The sequence below is a fragment of the Rhipicephalus microplus genome, chromosome 7 (assembly GCF_043290135.1).
Source record: "Rhipicephalus microplus isolate Deutch F79 chromosome 7, USDA_Rmic, whole genome shotgun sequence".
Taxonomy (NCBI): Eukaryota; Metazoa; Arthropoda; class Arachnida; order Ixodida; family Ixodidae; genus Rhipicephalus; species Rhipicephalus microplus.
The window spans coordinates 102,031,417-102,048,838 of record NC_134706.1 but is presented as its reverse complement, the minus strand read 5'-3'; the positions used below and the strand labels follow the sequence as shown (position 1 = coordinate 102,048,838).

Sequence of the window (17,422 nt, the reverse complement as noted above, 5' to 3'; positions counted from 1 at the left end):
TCCGTCGGTGTGTATGCGATGAGCCACTGCGGAAGTGTGGCTTAGAGGAGTGGAATGTACGTCGAAAGAAAATTTATGCTTAGACAACAACGCCAGTAGTTCGTCTGCTTGCGGGGGAGTGAGATCCGTGCTGATGGTATTGACGAGAGCCGTAGTGGGTGGAGCATCTGTTGGTATTGAACATGATTCCACCAGACTGGTATCCGAAGCCACTACAGAGATAGGTTGTGTGTCCACGCTGGAACCTACAACAGTGCCCTTGGTCAGCAGAATCAGCTCATTGGTGATATTCAGTACAGCGAGAAATTCGGTGCCGTTGGAGAAGCGGGCAAGACTTGATGAAAGTGCAATCCCTCTGGATAGACAACGGGCTGATGGACTGACTAGGACGTCACCGTTGTCAGTGGAGGCAGACTTAACCGTGATAACGTGCTCGTGGTTAGGTGGCACAAGGAAGTCATTGGCTGTTCGTAGCCGGTCACGTGATAATTTCGGGGAAATATCATCCGTCTCTCGCATATGTATGAGTCGGTGTCGACAAGAGATGGAAGCAGCAGCATCAGAAAGAAAGTCTCATCCTAAAATAAGCATAAAGTCACAAGAATCCAGCACGGCAAACTGAATATGATGCCGGATCCCATCAATGAAAAGTCTAACGGTGCACGTGCTGATGGCCGTATCTGCGAGTCATTTGCGCTACGTAAGAGAGTGCCAGTATAAGGTTTGCTAACTTTACGTAGACGAGTACACAAATCCGCATGAATAACAGAAATAGCAGCCCCCGTGTCCACCAATGCCTGAACTGGTACCCCTTCCACATACACTAATAACAGGTTGGCTGGCCCTCTGGAGGTCTTGGTGTTTGTTCGAGCGATGCAGCTTTCCTTCCAAAACTGCACCCGCTAGTTTTCCGAGTGGTAGTCAGAAGTAGGTACAGCCGGTCTCAGAGGAGATGTTGAGCGTCGTAGAGGTGAAGGGGACCGGCGGCGTCCGGGATAGCAGGGGCGAGGTGCGGCGAGTGGAGAAGTCGGAGAGAAAGAACGTGTCGTAGGGCGTCGCTGGTACTGGTTCGGGGATGGCTGCGAATCCTTTTCGTAAACATCGTAGCCACGGCGTTCGTGCTGTTTGTGGCAAAATCGTGAAATATGGCCCCGAATGCCACAATAGTAACATATTGGGCGAGACTAGCGCCAGGGGGCGTAGTGTGCTGCAGCTGTCACAGGCGCTGGTACTGGCGGTGGGACAGGCGAGTGTGGTGCAAATGCTGCTACGTTGGACTGCAGAGGAACAGGATGCGCGTGCTGAACCAAGGCAGGTGGCATGGCAGCGACTTGCGCATACGTCATGGGTGGTGTTGGTGGCACCGTAATGTTCGATGGGAGAGCTCCAGCCATGGATGAGAGCTCCTCTTTGATGATGTCGCACAGACCAGCAGATTGAGACTGGGGCCGAGGGGCGGGTGCACATGACAACCTTCGCGCTTGAAGTTCCTCACGAATCGGAGTGCGAATCAGCGCGCGCAAATCCGCATCTGAGGAAGGCCGGCTGTCACTGGCGTCTGGGTAGTCTGGGTGCAATCGAATGGCCTGGAGTTCATCAAGATGCTGACATGTCGTGATGACGTCCTCAACGGTGGTGGGGTTTTTAACAGCCAGAGCGTTGAACGCGACATGGCCTATCCCTTTGATGATGTGGCGAACACGGTCAGCTTCTGTCATCGCCGAGTTCGCGTGGTGGCAAAGGGCAAGGACGTCTTCAATGTACGAAGTGTACGTCTCCCCGGGAAGTTGGGTACGCCCATAGAGCTTTCGTTTCGACACTTCGGAATGAATGTTCGGTTTTCCGAAAATCCTACGGACTTGTTGAGCAAAAGTAGGCCAATTCGGGAAGCTACTCTCGTGGTTAAAAAACCACGTTTTCGCGACGTCGGACAGATAGAAGGCAACGTGACGAAGTTTTTGAGGCTCATCCCATTGGTTATAAACACTGGTCATGTCGTATTCTTTTAGCCATACTTCAACGTCGTCGCGTGGAAGACCACAGAAGATGGGTGGGTCGCGCTGCCGGGCGTTGACGATCCACGCCGGAATGGTTTGTTGGACAGGAATGCTGCATGTTCCGGGCAGCGGTTCTTGAGCCATGACAGCGGACGGGGAAAGCAAGCGGCGACCTGAACGAAGCTCCAGGGGAACGTGACGTCGGAGAGGACTTGGGAATCAAAGCACTTCCACCACTCTGTAAGACAGTAGCAGCGTTGGAGTCTCGACGGCGTTTATTAGGCCGAATCGCCTGATCAACCCTTCGAACGAAGACGACGTTTTTCGTGATGATGATTATATACAGATGGAAAAGATGAAGGTCAAGTGTTGTCAGTATTGTGCTTACAATACTTTCACCGTCGATTACACAAATCAGAAGCTGAAAACACCAAGATCGTTCATTGTAGTGAATAACTGCTGCCGGGGACACGCGGCTTTCTACGGTACGAGCCGCAACGACTCATTGCTAAAGTATGTTGGCCTTGATTATCAGACTGATACTGTCATTTTGTGTTGTGAATTCTCAGTTATATCAATGCCGTTTATGAAACACATTAACGAAACTCAAACTTCCAGGAAAGCGCACCCGCGCCAAGGGGGGCATCCATGGGTGGGCTGCAGCCTTTTATCCCGAAATTCTTGCATGCCCCCCCTTGCCCCCACGTTCAGGAGCAAGCATGGGTAAAACACAAGGCATAGGTTTTATGCTCCCTGCCCCCTGCAGGAACAAAGTTGTTGTTTGCCCCCCCCCCACTAATCCCGGCAGCGCCTCGGACCAGCGCGATCAACACATGAATGCTTTAGCGTACTCGCATTCATTTCCTAAGAAAACTGAAGCTATGTGTAGCACATAGATGGGAATGCCATCATATTCGGTTAATTTTACGCTCGACATGTCACGATTCAATATGAATTCAATATGAAGTCTTACAGAAAGTGTGCCAATGTGCCGCAAAGATTATCAGCGTGCGATAGAGACAGTACAGCATGACCATGCAATGCCTCTCAGCCCGCTTTAAGACACTGGGCTACGCTCTACAGTGTGGCCCAATGCGCTTCAGCGCACTGGGCGACACTGGCCACGCTGTAGTGTGTCTCAGGGCCTCCAAGCGCGCTTTAAGACAAGGGCTACGCTGTACAGTGTGGCGCAGTGCGTTTCAGCGCACTGGGCGACAATGGCCACGCTGTACAGTGTGTTCCAGTGCCTCGCAGTGCGCTGTAGTACACTGGGACACACTTTACAGCGTTTTCAGCGTCACCCAGCACGCTGAAACGCACTGGAGGATACTTGAAACGCTGTTTTTTCGATTGAGAGTATCTCCGCCTGAGTGAAAAGTGATTGCTGAGCAGGTGAAAGAAATGCTGTCCAATAAAGTTACACAGCTCTAGCCCCCAGGGCACCACCAGTTACACTTGTAGAGAAGAAGGATGTGTCCTGCAGATTCTGTGTAGATTTACAGTGGCTCAACTCAGTTTAAAAAATACGAATATCCCCTTCCATTCATCGATGACGTTTTGAATTGTTTGCGCTCTGCTTCCTGCTTTTCATCCGTAGACTGAAGATCTGGATTTGGATCATGCACTCTGCCCATAAAGAAAAAAAAACGGCGTTTATAACTACAATTTGTTTATTTGAAGTTAACGTCATGCCCCTTTGGTCTTTGTGACTGCTCAGCCACGTTTTAGCGCTGGCACACAGTTCTCCGTGGCTTAAGTTAAGGAATATGTCTTTGCTATCTCAATGGCGTCGTAATCTTTGGCAGCTTATTTGAAGAACACAATCGCCAAACTTATGTCGTTATGACGTGCCTTGAGAAATCCGCACTTATTTAGAATTATAAAAAGTGCCATTTTGTGAGCGTAAAAGTCTAGTTCTTGGCCATCTTGTAGACAAACGTGGCGTTTGGCCTGATTCCAAGAAAAGCACTGCTCTCAGCACTTTTCCTCAACTACGCTCGCTACGAGAACTCCGAAGCTTCCTGGGCCTATGTTCGTATTTCCGGCGTTTTGTTCCTGGCTTTGCCGATGTTGCTGGACCTTTTACTCATCTGCTCAACAAAGAATACCCTTCATGTGGATCAAAGAGTGCGAGTAATTTTATTCTCAGTTGAACCTTCTGCTATCTTCTGGGCCTATTTTTCGTCATTTCGACACATCGGCCTCACCTGAGGTGCGCAGTGACGCCAGCGGAATCGGTGTTTGTGCAGTATTAGCTCAGGGCCACGGCGCCGCCGAACATCTCATTGCCTACTCGAGCCATTTTTTGAGTAAAGCTGAGCGCAATCACACTGTTACAGATCAAGAATGTGTGGCAGCTGTCTTCGCCGTGCAAAAGTTTCGCCTGTACATGCAGAGCCGCCGGTTCTGCATCGTAACAGACCACCGCTCAGTTTGTTGGCTCACTAGTCTAAGAGATCCAACCGTACGATGGACGCTCCGTTTGGAAAAATTTGGCTTTGATGTTTGCTTCAAGAGTGGCCGCCGTCACGTGGACGTCCTATGGCGAGCGTTCCTTCTCAAGACTGAATGCGACGCCGAAAATTAAGACAACTGTTTCGCCGCCCTTGGCTCACGTTTTCCAGATTTGCAAACGTTCCGTAATGAACAACGTGAAGACCGTAGCCTAGCGCCTTTTTTTCTCATTTGCCGTCAATAAGCCGCATCAAAGTCCATTTGTCATTCATGATGGCAATCTTTTCGAGCAAAAGCTCCAAAGGAGGCCCGCCTACTTTTGGTTGCCCTCAACTATTTGCGAACCAACGTGCTGCAAGCTATGCACAACGATCCGACAGCTGGGCATAAGTGGTTTGCCAAGACCTGTCACCGCACACTAAAACGTTTTCACTGGCTCCGGATGCGTCAGGGGCCAGCTAAATACATGACCAGCAGTGAGCATTGTCAACGGTACAAGAGTCTAACAAGTGCGCCACCAGGATTTCTGCATCCCGTACCACCTTCATGTTTTCTCTTTGAGTCCTCCAGCATTTACTTTGTGAGCCCTTTTCCACGATATATCACTTAAAACCACTGGTTTATAGTCTGTGTAGACCACCTCACTCGGTATGCGGAAACCGCTGCAATCACTGCTGCAACAGCCGGTCACGTTTGTGACTTCCTGCTCCGCTACATCATCTTCTGCCATGGGCCCCCTCGCGCCATCATCAGCCATCGTAGTCGGCAGTTTGTAGCCGGCGTCGTGGAAGAGTTGATTCACCGGTCTGTTTCCCAGTTTCGTCACGCCCCTTCATGCCATCCAACGACCAACGGCCTTCCTGAGCGTTTCAACAGGACGCTCATTAACATGCTCGCTATGTACGTTAATTCCAAACAGAAGGAGCGGGATGAAGTTTTACTATTTATTACCTACGCCTGCAGCATTTCGCTACAATATACCACCGGATTTAGCCCTTTGTATCTTGTCTACAAGCGCGAGCCACCTAATACCTTTGACACAATTCTAATGTTTTCAGAGCAAGAAATCCCATCCCTTGCAGAGAGACTCTGTCACGCAGAGGAGGCACAAGTTATCGCTCGTCTTGGGACTTTCGCAGCCCAAGACCGTTCAAAGGCTTGCTACGTTAAGCAACATCGACATGTGTCGTACAGCGAAGGAGATATGGGATGGCTGTGGACTTCATACCCCAAGCGTGGCTAGTATCAATATTTCTGGCTTACTATACAGGTATCTTTGCCGTTTAGTCAGGCCTTAGCGATGTTACGTGCATGAAATCACGCCTCACATCTTTTGGCCATCGTTCCAGAAAAACTGACGTCGTAGAAGTCGCCTGGTTGAAACCATACTACGCGCGACACTGAGTAACTTGCCTAGTGGGCATCGTCTGAAACGGGTGAAATTACACGGGACGTCAGTAGAAGTGGAGAAAAGGAGAGAGAAGTGACTATAATCTGTGCCAGGCCCTCTTCCTGCCATTATCCATCATACCGCCTTTACAACAAACATCTTTCGCGTAACAAATACATAATATAAAGCTCCGGTGCACGGAATTCAACCTGGGACCTGGGACGGAATTGAACCACTGATAAACCGAGAGGCACCTCTTTCAACGTTCAAATGGCAAGCGAAGTACACGATCTTTCGCGCGCCCTTATCTCCCGGTGGGGAGGATCATACGTCTTGGCTGGCTTTGGGCTAGCACTGAAATGATTTTGTTGTAGTTGTGGCGGGGCGCACAAAAGTCAGTGCAATTGTTGCACAGCCTGCGTTTGTTAAAATGGAGGCTGTGAACCTTTTCACGTACAGCGAAGTGCTTTTTAGACTCAGCGAAGTAACAACTGAGACGCTCATTTACGTTATTCTTTACCTGAGAGTATGTTTACTGCATCATTTATGCGTGGGAAATGCGGGGCACGTTTTGGTTTTCTTGCCAGTGCGTGCGTTACCTTCCTATTCGTTGCTATTGCGCTCATTGCTTCGGCAAAGCTGGGACTTTTTTGTTAAAAGCATTGTCCTACATCATGGCGCTCCACCTGCCGTCTTCACAGATCATGGCACAGCTTTCACCGCAGAGAAGATACAGAAGGCCTTCAGGCTAAGGTGCATGGAGAACCGTACCACAACGGCGTATCGTCCCTTTCCCCTCGAAAAAAAACGGACTCACCGAACGACTAAACAAGATCATTGAAGACATGTTGTCAATGTATGTAACCATTGACCACGATAACTTGCTTTACGTTGCGTTTGCTTACGACACTGCAGTCCAAGAAAATACAAGTTTCGCACTCTTTCGGCTTCAACGTGCTGAAGAACCTCGTTGACATGCTCGACATCGTATTCAGTGTCACCATTCTGCAGACGCACGCTGCTACAATCTTTATTCTTGAGAAGTAACCTTCAATCCAGGCGACGAAGTGTAGGTGTGGACCCCCATTCGACAACGTGACCCATCAGAAAGTTGCTGCGTCGCTATTTCAAACCCTACAAGATTTTACGGTGACTCAGTGAAGTAAACAACGAGGTTCTACCAGAGGGCACTTTAAACGTTTCCGTCGGCTTCCACAAACTGAAGTCTTTCATGTTACTAGAGTCAAACATACTTTTCTCTGTGTGACTTGACTGCTGAGTCAATTTGGATTATACAGACATATTACCGTCTATACTCTTAATTTCTCTTTTCTTGTTTCTTCTTTTTTTATTTCATACCCTGCTTCATAGTGACCTATTGACTTATTTAGTGCAACAACACACGCCTTTCCAGAATACAGTGCCTCCTTTGTTTTTTCGATTCATCCTAATGTGCGCCATCGAGATGATGTTTCTTCAATGACACATATGATTCATGAATTACCCGCTCTGACACTCCGATTTTCGCTGTTCTAGTTCTGGAGCAGAGGTCAACTCCTGGCTTAGTGTCTTATTTCACCAGCGACAACATGTTACGGGGCCTGGAAAATACATCATAATGTAAAGTGGCCGTGTGCGATATTGGTCTAAATGCAAGCCTGGTTGTCCATTGCACCTTTTAATCTTCATCTAAATTTGTTGAAACACACAGGCTTCTGCAAGATGTACTTGAATGGCTTCATTAGGAAGAAAGCTTTCTACTGATCAAGGAATGTTAAAAACCTCTATACTTTGACACTTGTCAAAATTCACGTTTCATTTGTAATGTCATTTGTTTGATATATATTTTATTTTGTTGAGTGCTGTGTCTACACTGGTAATAAAGAAAAGAAAAAAGTGACCAGATGCGCGGGTAGTGTGCCCGCCAGCTTCTGTCCCCGACTTAGAGCTCGGGAGTTGGATACCCGTTAACTGAACTTGCTTTCTTTTTCTTCTGAAGGTGTTGTTTTAGACGTTGATTTTTTCACAGAAATAGTTCACTTAAATTTTGGTAGACCCAGGCATAAAATACAAGACGCGAGTGCAGTTCGAACAATTATGAACGTGGCGTGGCTATAAGATAAAGCAAGAAGTCGCCGACACAAAGAGATTTCGTTTGCTCTGTGCCTGATACTGCTGATCAATATCGAGGCAATGAACATGATTGATCATTGTTGGTTTAGGCACAACCTCATGCTCATATATTGAACGACGTCTGTGTTTCTTGTACTGACACAAACGCAAAAAATTGTAATGCAGAGAAATACCGGAAATAAGGGTATTTTGAGTCATTTTCTTGGTTCATTAGGTTTTGCTCAGAACCACTTTCACTGCATCTACCACTAAAGGGCTTAGTAGTCCGTGCTTCAGCAAAGTATCATCTGATGTAACCGGTGGCCAAACCAGCAAATAAGCCGTGCTTAAGCGATCCCCAGCATCTCTTGCGGCGTGTTACGCAATGTGTGGCAAGTTCTTTCACCCGCAAGTCCAAATTTGGCAAGCGTACGCAATCACCGGAATCTCTTTCGCGTGTCTTACGCAAAGTGTGGCAAGCCCCTCACCCACGGGAGCAATATAGCCCACAACCAGCGGTGGTTTCTGATTGGAGGCTGCTGACGGAAAGGATCCCCGAGGTCTATAAAACAGCAAAGCGGCGTGACGAGAAGTAGCATCCGAGGCGTCAGAACACCCGAGAGCGTCGCAGAGCATTCGAAGAGATCACAGGATCACGCCGCACTTCAGTGCAACTCCCTAAGGTGCTGCAGTGCCTAGTATCTAGCACCTCTGTTCTGATCTGTTGTGTTCAGTTTAGCTGTGGAGAGGTTGAGGCTCATATTGCTTGGGCTACTCAATACCAATAATTCCTGCAGTGAAAAAAAGAATAATACTGAACGCTACCTGTTAGTTTACAATAAAAACATATTAGCACACTGAGGCCAGTTCAAATCTCATGCTGAAGCATAGTTTGCTAGCCGCAGTTCACACTGTCATAAACTGTTCTCTCGCCTTCTTCTTTTTCTACTGTCAGTATATGCACTAACCGGTTTCATATATATCAATTCATGGCTGTCTATTGCGAGCGCTTTCCTAGTCCTGTTTTCATTAAAACATCTGTGTGGAAGATTTTTTTTTTCTGAAGACGCATTTCAGGCCATGGTCAGAGTAATTTCTTTATTCTGAAGGGCCGTCTGTCTACATTTTCTAGCTTGTTCCTGAACTTTTTCTTTTTTATTCGTGTATGTACCGCACTCCAAAAGAATCTGGCGAACAGTTTCTTCCGCATGACCAAATTGCATTTCGGGGAGTTGGATCGACATCTTTTCTGCTGGAAGCTGTTTGTATATGCTACTTTCTATCGAAGGCTGTGGATCGAAGTCTCTAAGTGTCATGGGAGATCTGTCGCAATGAGAAGTTTTGAGTGTGAATCAACTTCTAAAGTCATAATTCCTATAATTTACGGGTACCAAACCACTTCTCCATTGAACAATGGTTAGCTCCTTGTGTTATATAAGGTCCAATATCCTTCCCAGACACAGGAATTGCACAATCCTGTACCTTCGTTCAATGCTTTCTATGCGATGCTGTTAGCCTCCTCATTTCAATTCATTGCGATGTGACTAATTCTCCACTGGAATAGAATGTTCTGACCCTGCGCTGAGACATATTTCACCATTTCTGCAATAGATTGTGCTATTTCCCAATTTTTTTAGGTGACCTCGCATTTTCGAAGCAAGAAGCATTTTTGATTAGGTGAGGGTCATGTTTGCTATTCCTGATATTACCCACTTTCATTGCACAGAATTTTCGCATATAAGCTTAACTGCTTCGAAGATAGCCACCAACTCTGCTGTTGTCAGTGAAGGTTTGTGCTATAATTTGTACATTCTCTTTTTCTGAATTTCGAGTGTAAATACTACACAGGCTGACGCTTCTTCAGTGCATGTGATCTATCTGTGTGTATCTTCTTTTTTTATTATGCATTATATAAAAATGATGAAGTGCGATCTGTGCCGCTACTAAAAGCGCCGAATCTGCTTTTTGCGTATGCTAAATGTTTCACAAATAACGTTGAGAAGCGGCAGCGTCAAAGGTTTTGAAGGTTTCGATCGTTGAAATCCTGGAACTACTGCTTGCAATGATGACACACTATCCTGTAGTCACGTCGCAGTCCTTTGTATTAGTGCACTAGATAAAGCATGACTTTCATGTTGCGTGGAAATTGTAAATGAACTTTTAGATGTTTTTTTTATGTCGGAGTATTGCCAAAGGTGGTTGTCGAGCTTCTGAATACACTAAAACACTAGAAGTTGACATTGGCAACCCGAGACATACCCTCAAGCTTCTTGCCAATAACAAGTGAAGTCTCCTTTCAGTGGAGGCTGGATACCCGTGCAGCAGAGGCCGTGAGTAACTTACGATGGGACGTGTTCACGCAACATGTATGGCCGAAAGCGACTCTGTAGTACCGTAGTGCCCTATTTAGCTCCGCAGAAATTACGGAGCATTCGAATGACTTTATTTACTGTTTGTTGAAGAGACTGGACATGAGGCGGCCATGTTAATCTTCGGTCTAAAATCCCTCCCATGGATCTATCAGTTTTTACCATTTGAATTGGCTGGTTTGGCAGAACCATTTTGAGATCTTCTTGTCTGTACTGTAAACCGATGTAGGGCTCTTTTAGCAAGACTCAGTTTCATATCTCTTTTTTAGAAAACATCCAAAAAGAACGGACCAGAGGTCTATATGTTATTATATCAGCATATACCTAACACCTGAAGTTAGGTGAAAGATAATACGCAAGCTGTGCCATGACTGCATTAAAGAGAAGAGCGCTTAGCACGCTGCCCTGTGGCACTCCTTGGTTGACGACATGTTCTTACGTTGGGCCATCCTGCGTAACTACGAAAATTTGCCGGGGCTTCAAGATGTCAGCGATTCAACGCTGTATCTAGCCCTTAAATTCCTTCAACGCCAGGCCTTACACAACGTGAAACGTGACTCACTGTGTTGTATGCACGTCGGACACGAAGAAATACAGCAACCTGGATGTCTTCTTACGTACTTTGCTTTTCAACATCTGTGATCAAGGTCAAAATGTAGTTCATTGTGCATCTACCTCTTCTGAAGCCAGCTATGCTTTCTAGTAGTAGTTTGTTTCACTTATCGCTACAATAAAAGTTGTTCGCTGATCATTGTCTTCATCCCTTTCGAAATACTACTTGTCGAACAAACTGGCCTGAACGAATTCAACTGAATATGGCTCTTTCCTGGCTATAGCAACGGTACAACTTTTGATACGTTCTAACTTTCCGGAACCTTTTCTTCTTGCCAACGCTTATTGTAAATATCCAGCAGGTGTAATTTTTCTTTATCGCACAAATTAGAAATTGCAGCGTATTTAACTCGATCTGGTCCTGGTGAACTTGTTCGTTTTACTGAAGACAGAACATATTGGAGCTCGTCTGGTGTGTAGCTGTCGTCCTGAACTTATGCACTGAGCACAGAGAACTTCGTTACAACCCCCGAAGCTGACTTCTGAGGATTTATATTTGCTAGTTTGGATCGCCTCTTCATTTATCACTATAAGATCGCAAAGTTCTTCGGCAATGACATGTTCGCTAACTACCTGAGACAGCGCTAGAGCCTGTAGTGGTCTCGAGTGGACTACTGGCTGTCGTAGGGCGCGTACCATGTTCCACAGTTGAGGCGCCGAAGAAATGGAGACAGTGAGCCAAATAAATGTTGCCCCCTTTTGGTTGAAAGCTTCTGTAGTTGGTTCTACATTGCAGAATATACATTCTGTGCGACCTTAAAATCTTCTAAATTTCTGGACTTGCGACATCTTTGTGTTAGATAAGTGTCGTATTGCCTGAAACGCTGACACTCAGTGCCAACACCCGCATACTCATTTGGAATGGGTGCTGCATGAGTAGCTTTTGTTAGAAATGGTTTTGTCTGATGCATGCGTTTCAGCGTCACAGCAAGGCTCGAGATTTTGTCTCTGTAGTTCTCGAAAGATTGTGCAATATTTAATTCTTGTTGCGCGGCTATCTCTCGTTTTCTTCAACTTTGGGTGGTATATGAATACTGACAGTAGTAATTTCCCCTAGTATCAGCGTCCGTAGTCCAGTTCACTTCAGCTGCTAATTCTGAGGAGCACGCAGTGATGTCTATCACGCTAGAGTAGCTAGTCTCTTGTAGGAACGTCAAAGAAGCGTCATTTATTGTAACGTAACCGGGTCTTCGCCCAACTTTACTATAGCAAATCCACATTCATCAGAACACTCACTACCCCACAATTCACGGTGCGTGTTAAAATCACCACAAATAATTATGGGATCATGATCAGATCTACACACTGCAGCCAACTCTGCGTATGAAACTTTTGCTTGAGGGTGCACGTATACACTAACTGCTTGATCTTGTACATAACGAATTCCGACGAATCTGTTTTTTAAGTAGTCACCAGCGTCGATGGAATATTGCGTCTCACACACAACATCACCTTGCTTTTTGCAGCAGCCCGTTCTGCTTCGTACACCACGTAATTAGACAATCGAAAGGTAGTGGATGCTCTTGTTTCAGAAATACACCAAATCAAAAACTCGTACTAAGTGACGAATTTCCAAAAATCTCCCCTTTGATTTTGCAAACTGTTGCGGTTCCTCTGGAATACTTTACTTCCTTTGTACTATTCAAACAGCCAGGTTGCCATGATTACTACAAGATAAGATGCTCAAGGTCAAGCGTAAAGTTTACTTCTGATAAAGATCCTGCTTGTGGCAGTATCGTAGAATCGCTTTAAAAGCCACAAAGATAATTGCCAAAGTGATTTTCTCGTTTTCGACTGTCTCTGTCGAGATCACACTTTTTGAATACCTTTTCCTCAACAGGCTTCTGTGACCCTTTTTTTTGGTAGTGAATGACTCCTTTGCTGTGTCTTGCCCGGCAGAACGCGCCACTTCAGCATGTTTTTGCGCCCGCACTTCTTCGCCAACGCAACGTTTTGGTGGTGAGCGCTTCAATACTTCCGAGTAGGAGTCATGACGCCACTGTTTTTCATTTCTTCGTGCTGCAAGAACATCTTCGACTATATCCACATTGGGCGCTGGACTTCTTTGTATGTTATGGTACCCTTTTACAATTCTATCTCTTTGAGCAGCTGATGACAAACAGTTTCGAGAACAGCGTGATAACGACGCCAGATGTGGTCCAGCACAGTTTGCACACTTAGGTTGATGTTTCGCGTGCATGCTTTGTAATCATGTGCGCCCGCGCGTACCCTGCATCTCTTGGTTCCCCTGCAAGTGTTAGTCATATGCCAATATCTCTGGAAGGTGCTGCACCTTACAGCTGGCTAAATGTATTCCTCGACAGTGTGAAAAGTAAAGCCGAGAGCGTCTCTTTTTGTCAACGGCATATCATGCCTAAACTGGATTATTACGTTGCGTATGGGCTGCATTTTGGGAATCCCATCTTCATTTCTTGCCCATCTGTTTTGTCGTGTGACTGACAGTACTCCAACATGATTAAGATACTCCAGTAGGTCATAATCGCTGTATTCAAGAGGAACATTTCTTATCTTTGCTAGGGTCTTACTGTAAGACTGGAGTAGAAACACATGCACAGGCAAGCCATCACGACTCTTAATCAGCATCAACTTGTTTGCCGGGTACAAAGACCGTACTCCGACTCAAAAACTTTGGTCTCTGCTTATTCTTGATGATGCTACTTTCACAATGATAGCAGGCATTATCCCAGGTGCCATGCAATTTGGATTCAACTTCCAGAAGCAGTCTGCGGCGATGATTAGTCTGAAGACCACCGGAATCCCTGTAGCTCGGTTCTTGTGATACGCGACCACATTGTACGGTCTCTCCTCTTCCTTGGGTGCCTCTTTATTTATATGAGTCACGTCAATAAGACGGTAAATCGATGTGGCGTCATCGTTGTCACCCTCTACTTATCAATCCACATACCCCACACATCAATCCACATATCAATACATACCCCAAAAACCCCACATATCAATCAATCATCAATTAAATATGTGGCACGGGCACGCTAAAGGGCAATTTTGAACTCAAAGCGTAGTGAAGCACCGACTCACTGATGTTTAGCTGCCTCTCTCTTAACACCACTGTTTGTGCAGTGCATAAATGTTGCCTTAGCTCACCGTAGCCTTGTCCGCTCCGTCTCTCAGCTCTGTGCAGTGGCAGCCGAGAGCTGAAAAACACGCAATACCCAACAGTGGTGACAGCGGTGCGTTACCCAACCGTGGTGTCAGCGGCACGATTCGCAGAAATTTGTGACGTAAGCTACAAGCAATCTCTCTGGTGTGTTCACTGTTTATATGTAAAAAAATGCCCGACTTCTTATTTTTAAATGGTAGGCCTAGCAGCAGGAGTAATCCTACTCTTGAAGGGAGTTCATGCACTCTAGCCGGAGCATATGGTGAAAATCTGTGAGATAATAGCGGAACTCCTACATGAAGCGCATGAAATCTAGTTCAGAAGCGTGACTGTACTCTAGCGAGGAAGCTTGTTGACTCTCGTTCCACCAGAGTACAGGCACTCTGTGGAGAGAATGTGCCTACTCTGTGCTGCAGATAGTTCCCAGCACTCCCGAAAAGAGAGTCGAATATAGGTGAAGTTTTCACTCCAAAAAAGAGAGTTGCCAGCACTCTCTTGGGACTGTGAGTGCAGGAAATGTTTTCAGATGTTTTCTCTAAACTTAAAAAATATAAATAAAGTAATATTGAGTCTAACATCACCAGATATAAAAGTACTCCAACTGGTAAAATGCCGCTTAGTGTTGAACATCTAAGGTAATGCATGGGTGCTGAATTGCCTCTTAGCTTTGCAAACTACAAAATACGCACCTTTTGGGCAACAAGTAGTACGCGTGTAAACGGGAGTAAGACAGCTCCATAGCACCAGACATAAGACAAGGGTGCATCTCATTGTTGCGGAAATGCATCTGCAGGAAAAAAAGACAAGTTATCTTACACATGCGCAATGAAGTCGAATATGAATAAGAATGTCTATGGCTAAACTTCTAAGGCTGGAGGAGCATGTTAGCATACGATCCCATTTAGGAACAACCTGAATAATGCGTAAGCAACACGTCTAGCATATACCCGACAAACGCCTATACTAGATCGATCAAGTAGAGAAGTGGAGCTAGAACACTGATATTTTACGAGAGACAAGAATAAGACGCTGAAATTTGAAATTGCGACATTTTGGCCTACTGTGTGCTTTGCCCAATGCCGACGCCTTTGATGGACACATCAATTGCCGGCTCAATACAAGCCTTCCTACTAAAAAGGTTTCGTCAAAAAACTCCGCCTGTATGGCCAGCTAAAACATCACGAACATTCACCATTGCACAAATACCCTGAAATAAAGAAGCATTGCAGCCACCTCGTTGCTGAAATGCAAGACAATGGTGAGGTAAGTGATGACGAGATCGAGCAGGCATCTGAAGTTACAAAGCTCAATGACGCATTTCAGGCGTACGTCCGATACCACATCATTGAGATTTCTTACCAACATACTTCAGTGATCATAAAGTATTAACATTCAAAGAAAAATTATTCCTCCAATTTTGAGGGCCTCCCTTCTTGTACTTGTGAAATAACATCTCGTGTATAATATTATTACAGTTTATGCATTGTTGCGGAAGCATTTTTCATGGGAAGCTCGTAGGTATGTATGGTGTGCATAATGCATTTATATATTAACATTGAAGGTCGTGTTTGTATTATATATATATATATATATATATATATATATATATATATATATATATATATATATATATATATATATATATAGCCCCGCCGCGGTGGTCTGATGGCTAAGGTACTCGGCTGCTGACCCGCAGGTCGCGGGATCAAATCCCGGTGGTGGCGGCTGCATTTCCGATGGAGGCGGAAATGTTGTAGGCCCGTACACTCAGATTTGGGTGCACGGTACAGAACCCCAGGTGGTCGAAATTTCCGGATCCCTCCACTACGGCGACGGCGTTTTGCATAATCATATGCTGGTTTTGGGACGTTAAACCCCACAAATCAATCAATATATATATATATATATATATATATATATATATATATATATATATATATATATATATAGTGTCATTTATGATCATTCGATTTGTGGATATGGCTGTTTTTTTCTAGCGATTTTCATATGAAGGGGTTCCTCTTCACAGACCTTCAAGAGGACTGGAGCATGTTAATACTTTTGGGTCAGTTGATGAAACACTGGAACACCATGTGCTCTAACCGCTTTTACCGATTTTCTGACTGCTGGCAGTGTATCTTATATTCACCGATCTCATTTTATTTTCACTTCAATACCAAAATACTATATTACAGTAAAATGACTACAAAGAATATTCCGTGGACTATCATAGGTTAAATTTTGAGTTGCTTTTCAAGAATGTTGCCTCAATATTTTTATTAGTGTAAACAGAAGAAGAAAAAGCTGTACAAACTGGCTCCGTTGTTAAAGTTGTGAGCTCACCTATAGCGATGCGAAGGAATTTTCTGCTGTCGAGTCGTCATGGTTTTCCGCTGAAAACAGTCCCCACACACTGAATGGTACGCATATCAGTAATCCTTTTATGGCAGTGTAGAAGCAAAAATAAAACAATCCTGCAATCGTTCTTGAAACCCCACGGTGAGCTTGCTTCTTTTTCTGTTTATCGGTAGCACCAATGCCTAACAGTGCAAGTGAAATATAGTATATATGATATATAGGGTCTTCACAATCAAGGGATTGTACCACCTGGCAGCAGAGCTTCACTGCGGGACACAATAACCTGCTGTGCGAGGATGATTTTAGACACCGGCTGTCGACAGGCAGAAGCACGTAAATGAGATGCAAACGGCGGCAAGCACAATCAATGAAATCACAGGGGGCGCTGCCACCTAATATGTGTGTTCGTCTCTATGTCTAGGAACTATTCAGTGAAATTTTTATTGAGAATACTTTACCATCGAACTTTGGCATCGTATTTTGGTGTCGTTGTCTGCAAGCACCATCACGCGAGCATGTAGAAAAAAATGAAAAAAAAAAAACAAAAGGATAGGTGAGATATTCATTCAGGCCCTCTGCGTAGAAGTTGATTGTTTGATTGATCGATATGTGGGGTTCGACGTCCTAAAACCACCATATGACTATCAGAGACGCCGTAGTGAAGGGCTCCGGAAATTTTGACAACCTGATTTGACTAACCTGCAAGCAAATCTGAGCACACGGGCCTACAGCATTTTCGCCTTCATGTAAAATGTAACCACCGCAGCTGGGATTCAATTCCGCAGCTTTCGAATCAGCAGCCGAAAACCTTTGCCACTAGATCACCGCGGTGGGGCAGCAGTTTAATGTTCTTTTACCAAGGTGCACCTGTGCTTGAGATACTTTCACAGAAATACCATGTAAAGGCGAAATGTCGCGTGCTGAATTTAGAAAACGTACCTAGTATTGCGCTGTAGAACAGAAGCAAGACAACAAGGCATCACACAATGAT

The 17,422-nt window shown here is 45.3% G+C and overlaps 1 protein-coding gene across 2 annotated transcripts in view; it reads right to left on the bottom strand.

Annotated features, from left to right (window-relative positions):
- Positions 1 to 16,474, bottom strand: part of LOC142767582 (uncharacterized) — an 89,323-nt gene extending 72,849 nt beyond the window's left edge. For both annotated transcript variants that reach the window (XM_075869545.1, XM_075869546.1), the window contains exons 1-2: positions 16,417 to 16,474; positions 14,763 to 14,860 (exon numbers count right to left, since the gene is read on the bottom strand). In XM_075869545.1, the coding sequence (XP_075725660.1) occupies positions 14,763 to 14,860; positions 16,417 to 16,457 (139 nt within the window). In that variant the 5' untranslated portion in view covers positions 16,458 to 16,474. The remainder of the gene's footprint in view (positions 1 to 14,762; positions 14,861 to 16,416) is intronic.
- Between the last annotated feature and the right edge of the window lie 948 nt (positions 16,475 to 17,422).